At 44.3% G+C, this 12,941-nt stretch overlaps 1 protein-coding gene across 5 annotated transcripts in view; it reads right to left on the bottom strand.

The window, feature by feature from the left end:
- The window catches only part of ECI2 (enoyl-CoA delta isomerase 2), a 32,823-nt gene extending 20,449 nt beyond the window's left edge, over positions 1-12,374 (bottom strand). The window contains exon 1 of one of the 5 annotated variants that reach the window (XM_063325982.1): positions 12,265-12,374. In XM_063325982.1, coding sequence (XP_063182052.1) covers positions 12,265-12,326 — 62 coding nt within the window. In that variant the 5' untranslated portion in view covers positions 12,327-12,374. Of the gene's footprint in view, positions 1-1,992; positions 2,051-12,154 lie in introns of those variants that run through there. The other 4 variants (XM_063325983.1, XM_063325986.1, XM_063325984.1 and 1 more) reach the window with 4 other exon arrangements.
- Between the last annotated feature and the right edge of the window lie 567 nt (positions 12,375-12,941).

Here is a 12,941-nt window from a genome sequence, read left to right as displayed (position 1 = left end):
CAAAAATCATCAGAAATTTTAATCTGCAGGTTGCCCCAATCACCACTCATCATGCCATTGGTTATATACTACTGAATCCAAACAGAAATTTACTTACACAATAATGTAACACTAAGCATGGCATGTAAGAGCTTTCTGCTTATAGCTGAAGGTGGAGAGGGCTAATGTCAAATTTCTGCCGTACCTCTCAGTCCTCCAGTTATTCTTTCCATACAAGCTACCTAGAGCCAAGCTGGGAAAAGAAGGGACACTTGACAGTGCTAAAGCAAACTGCGCAGCCTGTGGCATGTTTGGAGCAATCATTCCTCCCTTGATGCTGGAGGTAAAAAAGGAGTGGTGTGGATAATTACTTAATACAGGAATTCTGGGTGCAGGTTCTTCTGTCTGTAGAAGTAAGCAACCTTCTCTTTCTTTATGTCATCCTATTACAGGTTTCTCTCACAGAACTTTAGATTGTTTGATCCCACAGTATTTCTTGTCATACTCTCTTTTCAGGTTGCTGCTTTTTTTTTTCCCCTCATCGTTTTTTTTTTTTTCCCCTGCAGAATTATTTTGTTTCTCATGAGTGTCTATCAAATGAATATGATGTCTGTTACAATATCTTGTCAGACTTTTAGGTGGAAAGCAGCAACTGTTTAAGTTGTACAGAGACTTTCTTACCGTGTAGTAGGCGGTGAATACTAAGGAAACCTCAGCTTTGCAGTTTTTACACTAATAAAGTCGAATTACTTCAGATGCTAATTTCTAGTCCCGTCGTTTTAAGTTTCTTCTCTTAAACTGGGAAATGTGGAGTAACCAAATTTGACACACGAACAGCCTGCATTTGTTTCCACAACCATCCCATGTGAAAACTTACACTTCCCTTTATTTGTATGCACCTCTTTCAAGATCCTCTACCTCTAGTTTCTTTTTTAAAACTAAAACAATTCTGAACATGGGCAGATGAAATTCAGTCTTCCTTCAGAAGACAGAGAAGCAGAGACTGCCTCTAACAATTTTTGTCTGTTCAAATTTCAGTAACTGGTATATTTTCTAAATCTAGCAACTACAAAAGAAGGTAACTGCACACAAAGCAGCTTGTACTCTCCCCACTTAAGTTCACAGGCTCACTCTGTTAAGCCCTGCTTCGCTATCGACTGCTAACATACACCATGGCAGTAGGTTAGTAGTAATCCAAGTTAGTAGGCCACAGCAGGTTAGCAGCAGGTTAACACCAGCTTAGCAGCCAGAGTTGCTTTACTTCTTTGTGCAGTAAGAACTAATGCACAGGTCTGTTTGGTAAAGCAACACTGCTGTTCACCAGGCTCCTGCACAGACCTATTGTAACAAGCACATCACCTCTTCGACAAAAAAACAGTAGCCTAAGAAAGTCTAATCAGCACCAAGGTTTTTCTCTAGGAATCAATGGATTTGGTTCACTTGGGGAAATACAAAGTTTTATTAATCATGGTGATAACATGGAGGTGTTGATGACTCAGTAAATAGAACTTTTTTTTCTAAAAAACATAAGAAAATAACTTTCCCTCCCTGTTCTACCAGCACAGTCCCTGGCAGTACCCCATTATACTGTAGCTAGTGCGGAGTAACTAAAACGTACTGCTATCGGGTAATAGAAATGCTTCTATTATGGTATTTCCAATATATCTAGCTAGCAGAAAAGATCAATGCAAATACTCTGTAAATCAATTCACTTACTGCTGGCTTTAATAAACAGAAAGAAATAAAAGTCAAATTATTTCTTCCTTTACATTAGAACATTTCAATAGTTGTTCTAAACACAACTTCGGTATACAAATCCTTATCAGCTTTTACTATTTAACACTCCTACGCTGTTTTGACACGTAAGAACTAGAAGATAATGATGTGTCTGTTGGCAAATTGAAGTGCTGAATCACTGTTGTTTAGTTTAAGTGGCTCAGCTGTGCTTGATAGGCTTGTTGGTTGTTTTTTTCCAATATTAAAGAATAGCTAAGAATCAAAGATCTAGATTACCATTCACTGAGATCTGACGTGGTCTGCTCTTCGTGCTCTGTGCAGCCACAGTTGATATTCTCTCATCACAGCTGCTGGGAGGAAAACTGGGATCATCTCCTGAACTCTCTGCAAGAGCTCTCTCTTTCCAGCAGTCTTAAGTTAACTGGAAATGGTGAATGACTAAAGCATGGGAGAATTTCCTGTACATCCTCAGTCCATGTAAGACATCTCTGCAAGCAGGAAGATTTACAGACAGATATCCTCTGAAACACATTCAAAGCTTACAAACATGAATGTTAGCAAAAAACCATTGAGCTCTGATACTCATAAATCTGACATTTGCTGAGAATAACTAAAAGTTTATTGTAACATTTGGAGAACAAAAAACTCAAATAGGTTCTTTATACATCTTTATCCAAGGTGACTTTAACAAAACAGTTATGAACAAATACTCAAACTAATTTTGCTGCTAATGGAGAAAGGAAAAAGCCATTTTTATTTGGCTTCGGAGGACAAATGCTGCTGACTGTATGGAGAGCAAGAAAGTACACTTTGATGTTAATGGCTTTTGTCCAAGGTAAGTAGGTTTCTGACAAGGATACAACCAGCTGCTGGAGCTCCCATCCACATTAGAAAACCCACCAACACTCCTGCTAGTTCAGTTGAACAAGTGAAAGGAGATAAACAATTTGTCTGAAGCTTACTTTCGCTCCTGAATCCATGACACCTAGATACAGTGGGGATGGACAAAAAGAATACTGAACAAGCTAAATGACAATACCAAAACAGTATCTGTCAATGGCTTACCCTGTCAAAATCCAGAATTCTTTCAGATAATTTAGAATTAAACAAATTGAGTCTAAACACAAAGTAACACACTGCTTTTAGGTTTGGCACTACTTCCAGCACCCACAACCAGACAAACTTACAGATGTCCTGTAAAGACCTAGGCCAATTTACTCTCTAGAAATCTTACGGTGGCTTGTTTCTTGATGGTTTACTTGTTTCTAAGCACAGTGATAATTTCCATTTAATCTTTGATTAAATTAGTGTTCATTCACTGACCAGATCACAGAAGTTTCCACTTGGTGTACTCCACGTTACCAGAAAAAAAGATAGCTTTCATACACACAGCAAAACAATAACATAACAAAACATTACATAAGTTCTCTCTGGCACAAATGAAGTCTGCCTCCCTACTGAATTTACTGCCATCTACTACTGTTATCCTTTCTGTAGGTATCTAGGTCAACATGAAAAGTCCGTAGATTATTAACAAAATAATTAATTTATTAGCTCATCAATAATACTTACGGTCTCCTTTCCATGGCTGGCTACACTTAACAGTGTAACTTAACTTCTGTGGCTTACTTAACAGTGCTCATATTAAAAGCACCAGCTGATAAAATACTATCCTGAAAACTGTGAGAGTGACTTTTTTTCTTTAATATAATTGCTTTCAGTGATAAAATACTACTGCCAGGATAATTTAAAAACCAGGATGTTGGCAAATTATCAAGTTGCTACATTTTAATCACTGCCAGACCTCTCCAAAGCCAAACAAATAGCACCAATTATTCCATGACTTAAAGCCTGAGTTCTGATAGAAGAAAAAAGCCTTCCAGAACTCATTCCAAGAGAGCTTTTGCTTCCTCTTTTCTGGTGGAGTATCTAGTACCGAATTACTTGGCAATGGTTTCTGTCCCTCTGTGAAATAAAGGATGGTTTAACAAGACCTTTAAAGTCTTACCTCACAGTTTTTGCTGGAGTTTACTGATTACAGTCTACATTTTATTATAATGAACTTCAAGAGAACCTGAAAAATGTTCACTGTAATCAGTGGCTCATCACAATAGAAAGGCTCAATCATTTACGACCTCAGAATAATGAAGAAACATGCAATCTGAACTGAATATCTATATATAATAGTTTTAAGGCAGACTGTTTCACACCGATCAACATTTAAATTATTCTTCTAAAATAGAACAGTCAGGAAATAGGAAAAAACCCACAAGTATTCTTATGCTGAATACAACAATAAAGTGGAAAAAAGAAAAGACTGACATAACTGGTTCAATCTCCTCTATGTGTTCACTCTCACAAAGTTAACTACCAGTAAAACCTCTGGGGTCTACTTTGGCATTACTACAACTGGAGGTTACTTGTAAACAAGGTTCATTGCAGTGAATTGAGTCTGCATATCAAGCCCAGGTAGAATGTCATGTTTTGCACTATGAATTCTGAATTCCTGACATTCAAGTGTTTTTCGTTTCTTCACACATGCCATGTTCCAAAAAATTTGCTAAATAGACCAATTTCCATCCTAATGAAGACTGCTATGTAAGAATGAAGTATAGTTTCCTTGCTCTCTTCACTAGATCACAGCTGCAGACAGAACATAATCTGCACAGAGGGTGAAGTAGAAGGAAAGAGAGAAATTAGTAGCTCCTTAGAATTATTCAGAAACAGTATCTTTTACCCTAGCAAAAGCTCAAAATTAATTCTAGCACCATATTAAATTTTAAAAACCCCAAACATTCAAAAACTTATTTACATTCTCCACAAGAAACTCGTAACTAACTTGTGATGGAGAGAGAAATCTTAAAAAGCAAGAGCAGAAACAAACTGTCGTTCTTCATGTCAAGTGGAAACTACTTGAGAACCCACTTTGGAGAGAATAGCTGTTCAAGCCTAACAAAATTCAAAGACAAAAAGTGTAATTAACCACCACCTTATCTGCATTCACACTATCAGATTCTTTTGAACTCGGCAGCAAAGCTGCTACAGAACCACCTAGTGATCACTGACTTAAGCAGACAAAGCTGGCAAGGTCACACTGACTTCAATGAACAGCTGCTACAAAGCAAATTAACTACAACAGAAAGCTGCGTTCTAAGCAAATCCAGCTTCAGGACTTCCAGACACCTTGGCTTGATATTAGCTGTGAACTGTCAAATCTGACTCAATTACATACAGTTGGCGAGCTTGCTGCTCCAGATTTCATTTTGTTGATTTTAACTGCTGCATGTATTACTGTTCAAAACAGTTTAAGACAGTGCTTAAATAAGGACTTCAGTTTATTAAGGTGCTTTTCTGGACAACTGTTCAGTCATTTCACCACTACCTTTTGTCTTTTAAGTCATATTGGTAAATCAGCATGCACAAACAAGATGTAGTAACTCATGCAATTAACATTAGTATTTGCAGAAAAAGCCTCCCTTGAAGAGATTTAACTGTTTATTTTCCATTGACTAGTTAAGCTCAGTATTCAAAAGACAGTGGAGGAGTTTACTCTAGTGGCTATGTTTCAGAATCCCAACTCTTAAAGGAAAAGAGAAATTCAAGATTCTTCGGTGGTATGAAGACCCTTTCTGAAAGACTCTGAAAGCACCTTACAGTCACAGTGCTGGGGGAACCTGATTTTACCAGTATTTCACAAAAAGTTACTGTGAAAATCAAATTGGGCAAGGTTTCAAGAAAGGAAAGAATGTGATTTTTTAAATTTTTTTTTTAAAAATATAGATGAAAAGAAAATTATTACTATTTAAAAGGTAAGGGAAATATGATGAGCTCTCTAAACTTTTTATTGATCTACACCAAAGCAGAAAAGACTAAGCTTGGGAAAAAAAATAATGTATAAAATCAAGGCGGTTATGTGCTCTGCTTGCTTTTCTGGTGGTCAGGCAAGGATCTGTGCTCCACATTAGTCAAAGGTTGGGCAAGACAACTTGGGTCAAAAGCATCAACTATAACTAGAGGCCCGACCTACTGAAGGGAAGTTTGAGAAGATAAACACAGTTATCTCGAGCAGGAGGAGCAGAGCAAAGCACCTGAGACCTACAGAATCCAGAGTAAGCCAAGGACAGCTGATAAACAGAAATCTGTCACAGAGAAATAAAATGCTGACTGGCTGAAGAAGGAAGTTTACAATAAGTGGAAGAAGGGACTGACCACTTGGGAGGATTACAAGAATGCCACCAGAGCATGCAGGGATGAAACGAGGAAAGACAAAGCTGCCTTGGAATTAAACGTGGCTAAGGATGTCAAACTCAACACGAGGGGCTTCTACAAGTATATTGCAGGCAAAAGGAAGACCAGAGGAGTTGTGGGCCCACTGTTGAATGAAACAGGAGCCATGGTGACAGAGGATGCGGAGAAGGTGGAGTTACTGAATGACTTCTTTGCTTCGGTCTTTACTGCTCGGCCCAGCCCTCCAGAGTCCCAGACTTTGGAGAAAGTAACAGGGAAAGAAGACGACTTCCCCTGGGTTGAGGAGGATCGAGTGAGGGATCAGTTAGATATTCACAAGTCCATGGGTCCCGATGGGATGCACCCAAGACCGCTGAGGGAGCTGGAGGAAGTCATTGCAGGGATGCTCTCCATCATCTTTGGAAGGTCCTGGAGAACAGGCAAAGTGCCTGAGGACTGGAGGAAAGCCAATGTCACTCCAGTCTTCAAAAAAGGCAAGAAGGAGGAGCCGCAGAACTACAGGCTGGTCAGCCTCACCTCCATCCCTGGAAAGATGAGGGAACAGCTCGTTCTGGGTGTCATCTCAAGGCATGTGGAGGAAAAGAAAGCTATCAGAAGTACTCAACATGGATTCGCCAAGGGGAAATCATGTCTGACTAATCTGATAGCCTTCTATGATGGCATGACTGGATGGATAGATGAGGGGAGGGTGGTAGATGTGGTCTACCTTGCCTTAAGCAAGGCGTTTCACACTGTCTCCCACAGCATCCTCATAGGGAAGCTTAGGAAGTGTGGGCTTGATGAATGGACAGTATGGTGGATAGATAACTGGTTGAAAGACAGAGCTCAGAGGGCTGTGATTAGGGGCACAGAGTCTAGTTGGAGGTCAGTGACAAGTGGTGTTCTCCAGGGGTCAGTACTGGGTCCAGTCCTCTTCAATATATTCATCAATGACCTGGATGAGGGGATAGAGTGCACCCTCAGCAAGTTTGCCGATGACACAAAGCTGGGGGGGGTGACTGACACAGCAGAAGGCTGTGCTGCCATCCAGAGAGACCTGGACAGGCTGGAGAGCTGGGCAAAGAGGAACCTTATGAAATTCAACAAGCGCAAGTGTAGGGTGCTGCACCTGGGGAGGAATAACCCCATGCACCAGTACAGGTTGGGGGCTGACCTCCTGGAGGGCAGCTCATCTGAAAGAGACCTGGGAGTCCTGGTGGACAACAGGATGACCATGAGCCAGCAATGTGCACTTGTGGCCAAGAAGGCCAATGGCATTCTGGGGTGCATCAAGACGAGTGTGGCCAGCACGTCGAGGGAGGTCATCCTCCCCCTCTACTCTGCCTTGGTGAGGCCACACCTGGAGTACTGTGTCCAGTTCTGGGCTCCCCGGTTCAAGAAGGACAGGAAACTGCTGGAGAGGGTACAGCAAAAGGCTACCAAGATGATTAGGGGACTGGAACACCTCTCTTATGAGGAAAGGCTGAGGGATTTGGGTCTCTTCAGTCTGGAAAAAAGGCGGCTGAGGGGGGACCTTATCAACACTTATAAATACTTCAAGGGTGGGTGTCAGGAGGATGCGGCCAGGCCCTTTTCAGTGGTGCCCGGGGACAGGACAAGAGGTAACAGGCACAAACTTGAGCACAGGAAGTTCCACCTAAACATGAGGAGGAACTTCTTTACTTTGAGGGTGGCAGAGCCCTGGAACAGGCTGCCCAGGGAGGTGGTGGAGTCTCCAACTCTGGAGACATTCCAAACCCGCCTGGACACGTTCCTGTGCAACCTGCTCTAGGCGACCCTGCTGTAGCAGGGGGGTTGGACTAGATGATCTCCAGAGGTCCCTTCCAACCCTATGATTCGGCATAGCCAACAGCTGAGCAAGGCAAGGTAGTTCAGCCTGAGATACAGCACTGAGAGTCATGACTTAAGACTCGGAAACCAAAACACAAGAACCCACGTAAGACAGCAACAGGGAGTAAAAAGCATAATCCACGGGGCATCCCTGGTGTATGATCAGGGCATGCGTTTTTTTGCTGTGGGTAAAACACAGCCCTGTACATGGACACATTCCCTGTGCCAACGTGCCAGGATGCATTCCCACCCAGCTGCTAGCAGGTGGGGAAGCTGGTGGGCAGATGTTCAGGAGGCCGCAGGACACCTGCTGCCTATGCCATGCTCAGATCAGGAGGGAAAACATATCCAACTCAGGCAAGACCTAACATATGGGCAAAAGTTTCAGGCATAAAAGCAACCTCTTCTGCCAGCACCAGTGGTTTTGGTACAGACCCACAGAACAGTGTTAGCACACAGGGTTTTTAAGAATATAGTCTGATATATTACTTGAGAGAAACACTACAAAAATCCAGTCCTCCTCCTTGTAAAAGGGGGTTGGATTGGGGGTGAGAGCGGGCAGTAGAAAAGAGAAGGAAAGCAGCAGCTGCAATACAGAAATAGGGCCTGGCAGCAGGAAAGTGGGTGAGAAGTGAAGAGGGAATAGTGTCCTCTTTGCTCAGCCAGCATGAGAACATCAGAACAAAGCTATTAAAATTTGTATGTCCGTATCCAACCACAGCTATCTGAACAGGATTGACAGAAAGGACTAGACGTTTCCCACTACAGGGATACAAGGCAGCTTCCCTCTGAGGCCGATTAGCTCCTCATGGCCAAACCTGGAAGAAAGAAACAAGACAGAAGAAGGAAGACTACTAAACTTATTCGTTACCTCCAGGATGATGGTAGCCTCAAAGAGGTTTTCCACAAAGGAAGGCCTACATGCGTTTCGGGTGTGCTGACATCTGCAATTATTCTCAAATGCAGGAAACTTCATTGCATATCTGTAGCAGTGGAAGACTGTGTTTCCATCCTCCTCATGAGTTAAAAATAAGGAAACGAAAACCCATGATGCAGTTGATAAACCTTTAACAGCAATAAAGAAGCATTTTCAGGGAATGACCTGGAATACCGACCTCTTCTCCCTGACAGAGGCCCAAGAGCACAGCTATTCGATGAAGCCAGAAATAATCTCTCAGCTGCAAGAGACCAGTTCTTCCTCCATCCTCAACAGAGGAGTTTCCTCACAACACACACAGTTCCAGGGCAAAGACAAACCCCCTGGGCCCTTTCACCTGACTGGCTTAGTGGAAGGGAAGGCAGAAAAGAGCTGCAGTCAGAGACAGGAAAAGGAGTAGATGCAAGGGTTATAATGTCCTGCTTTGCCATAAATGTATCAAAGGGCCCTTGGTATAACGAACAAAGAATTCAACTGTAGCACCAAGGATAAGCAATGCAGGGAGCAGGTTCAATTAATTCCCAGGCAGAAACAGAAAAGGGCTGAGGAGACTGAATAAGGACCGTTGCATATTGTGCTGGGATTTAATAGCAACAGCCCCAAACCACGACACTCCTGCTGTGTGGCTGGGCTGTAAACATGCAGATGTCTTGTCAGAAAATGCCGCAGGGAAACCAAGAAGAGATTTGGGACACTGCTCAAGAGCCAGGATGGCAGTGAACCTGAACACTTGAGATTGCTGCCTCTCAAGCTGAAGAGCAGATACTGTAGTAAAGACAGACTTATTCTAAGCAGGAAGTATTCCAGGCACGGGCAAAGACCAACAAGGCCACCTAAGCAAGGACAAGCCAACAGCTCAAGGGAAAATTAACCATTTTTCAATCCACTTTATTTAAAGACCAGCATTTAAGAGTGCTCCTCTGAAAAAGGCTCTTCAGAGCTGCTGAGAAATAAAAGAGTAGCTTATGGAAAGATCAGTCTTTGATAAAATCTGACCTTTAAAGTTGCTGAGATAACTGTACCAACTAGGAAGTTAGGGTGTGACTATGTTACTGTCTTAGTTTGGACCAGGAGAACGCTCTCGGAGCAAGTCTCTAAAATGACGCTAACTCCATCTCCTGGTTTGTGCTGCAGAGCTGTCTTGGCACATACAAGTTAGATCCCTTCCAGATTACATCAAATCAGGAGACATCCTCCAGCCACAGACAGGCCTTCAGCGCTGGGATCATACTACAACCAGCCTGAAGAAAACCCTCAAAACAAGGGTAGCATGGATGCAGGTTTCCCAGCAGCAAACGTTCTGCTCCAAGAGGTCTGACCTGCCATAAATGCAAATGCAGCCTGCCTCATAGCAGTAGAGTTGTGGGGGGCTCCGATCTCAAAGAGCTGAATGCAAAGACTGTTGAATAGCTACAGTCCCAGCAAGACTCTTCTAAATGTGCATTTGTGTCAGCGTTCCCACCCCTTGGGCAAATTCAAACTTGGAGAAATTACATATTGCAACAGGGCAGGACAAGAAGTAGGTATGTGGGAGAAGAGCCCATGGAACTCACAGCTCCATGTCTGAAAGGATCAGGAATATCTTACTTAGGAAAAGAAAAAAAAAACACCACCACAAAACCAAAACAAAATAAGAGAACTGTTGCATTTTGTCCTTATATTTGTAAGAGTCTTCCTCCCCCAGTGCTCCATGGATATGCCTCTTTTTTTTGATTTTGGACTGCAAAAAAAAGCTTCCTAAATTCCTTGGTGCAGCAAGACTGCCAGTGTCTTTGATACAATTCTGCTAGTATACTGCTGATATAGAAAATAAAGCCCACCTGTCTGGTGTTCCACCACTGGAAAAAATTGCACCATTTTCCTGTATTATATCTGATTATATACTAAAAACATTAACCCATTATTAATATTGATTTATTACCTTATTCTTATATAGAATCTTGCTGTTTCAAATAAATCTAACTCCACTAGCCTAATGATGTCCATCAGGCCAGCCTTTTACATGTTTTCCAATTTAGAATTGCTTTCCCTCCAAGGGTAACAACTTAGCTATATTAAATTATTTACCTGTAGAAAGCTTGCCTAAAGAGTTATTTGTTTAAATGAGGGCAGAAGCCAGGCTTATCACACAATTTGTATTCTCTGTACATGTACATACTTCAAATAATTTCTCACAAAACTTGGGGAGAAAAATATTACAATTTAATGCATAAATAACTACAGTTTTCTGGTCAAGATGCAGTCATGCCTAACAGATACTTGAGTAAAAGCATTTCACTTATGAAAGTGTGCATTCTAACAGTTGAATTTGCATGTTGTTAACAATCAAAGTATGAGAGGTCTTTAATCTATTGGTATGATGATGCCTGCTTCACTATTTTACTTAGGAACTTGCTTACCAAGTATACTTAAACCACCAAATGCTTACTTTTCTTTAACTGTGTATTTATTAAGCTACTTTTGATAGGAAGACGCAATTCTACAAACTGTCATCTTTTCTAACTCTTATTCATACACAAGCAGTTTTACAGTGCAGCTTCCAATTTAAGCTTTTTCAATAGAAACAAAGTGTTAATCCTGCAACTTTAAGCCTACTAGCAAGGCAATCCATCCTTTCTGCTTCCCACAGCCCAACTCCCGCCGAAGGTGCTCTGCTGCCACAGTGCGCACTACAGCATATGGCACTTTATTTGCAAACAGCTTAAAAGTAGTATGCAATAAAGGCACACCACAGGAGATAATTACATCGATCACTATTTGGAAAGCCGGAGCAGTCTTAGCAAGAAGGCTTAATGACCTGGACACACGATTAAGTTTGTGTGACTGACAAGGCAGGGAAAAAGAAAAAAAACAAACAGGAAAACACATAATCACACTTTCTTCTCTGTATTTCAGTAGTGTTTTGGATGCCTTACCCCCAGCCTAAACAACAATTTCTTCACTGGTTATACATTTGCCTCAGGAGACAGAAACACGAGGGTTTAGGCCGTGTTCGAGGAGGGCATGAAATGCAGGTCTCCCCCTCCCCACAGCACGTTCAGTCACCCCGAAGGCAGGCGGTATGGCTGGAAGGGGCCCTCTCCTAGGCAGGAAGCGTTCTCCTTCGTCTTAAGATGAAAGCAAGGTTTCGTCCTGCCCACTAACCCCGGCAGGTGCGGGGCCATGCGGAGACAGCTAACCCAGCTCACCGAGCGGCACAGCCAGGAAGGCAGCCGACTTCCAGGCCGTGCCCCGGCAGGAGGGAGATGGGGCTGCTCAGGCCTGAGGCAACGGCCGGGCCCTCCCGCCGCCCCACGGCGATTACACCCCCGGCCCCACCGCTGCCTGCTCCCCCGCCCCCCCCCCCCACCAGGGGGGCCCCGCCGGAGGCGCGGGGCGGCGGGAGGCGGGAAGGCCGCCCAGGGCTCGCTGCCGACCACTCACCCCGGGAGCGCGGCGGGGAGACGGCCGTTCGCGGCGCGGTCCCTTCCCCAGGGCAGGACGGCGCCGGAACCCCCAGCCGCTGAGGCGGTGCGACGGCGATGGGGGCTCACCTTATATCGCGGAGTGGCCGCCAACACAACCTCCGGACGAAGGTCAGGGCCGGGGCCGCCATGACAAGGGAGTGTGAGGGCGGGAGGAGGAGCAGGAGGAGGAGGAGGAGGAGGAGGAGGAGGAGGAGGAGACGGCAAACCCCGCCCCGCTGGAGCCGCCGCGCCCTCAGCTGAGGAGATGGCGCCCGCCCACTCTCTCCCCGGGCAGGGTACCGTCTCCAGCGCCGCGGGGAGGCTGGGCTGCGGGCGGTGGCTTCGCTGGAAGCTGCTGAGGGGGCCCGGCGGGGCCGGGGCGGGCTCCGGCGGGAGCTGTGAGGCGGCGGTGTGGGCCCGCGGCGGCGGGTGCCCTTGTCCCGCGGCTGCGAGGGAGCGAGCAGGCAGGGCTGTGTGGCGGCGCTCCGGAGCCGTGCCCCCCAAAAAATGCACTTTGTGGTCAGAAATGACACGGGCGCCAAAGTCGCCAGGGTGGTCTGACGGAACAGCCATTGAAACCAGAACCCCTCCGTGGGCAAAAGTCATGGACTCGGCTCAGCACCCCCACCCCCCGAGTGCCTGGAAACATACGTCCCATTATTAATCAGAGCTGTTACTTATATTTCTATTTGGGCATGCTAGGTAGCTCTTAAAAACGTTTGCGGCATCGTTTTTCCACAGGAATCACCCGTCGGGCTGCTGAC

Source organism: Chroicocephalus ridibundus, chromosome 2, assembly GCF_963924245.1.
Source record: "Chroicocephalus ridibundus chromosome 2, bChrRid1.1, whole genome shotgun sequence".
NCBI classification, from domain to species: Eukaryota; Metazoa; Chordata; class Aves; order Charadriiformes; family Laridae; genus Chroicocephalus; species Chroicocephalus ridibundus.
The sequence above is the reverse complement of the archived record's forward strand: the minus strand, read 5'-3'. Positions and strand labels throughout refer to the sequence as shown.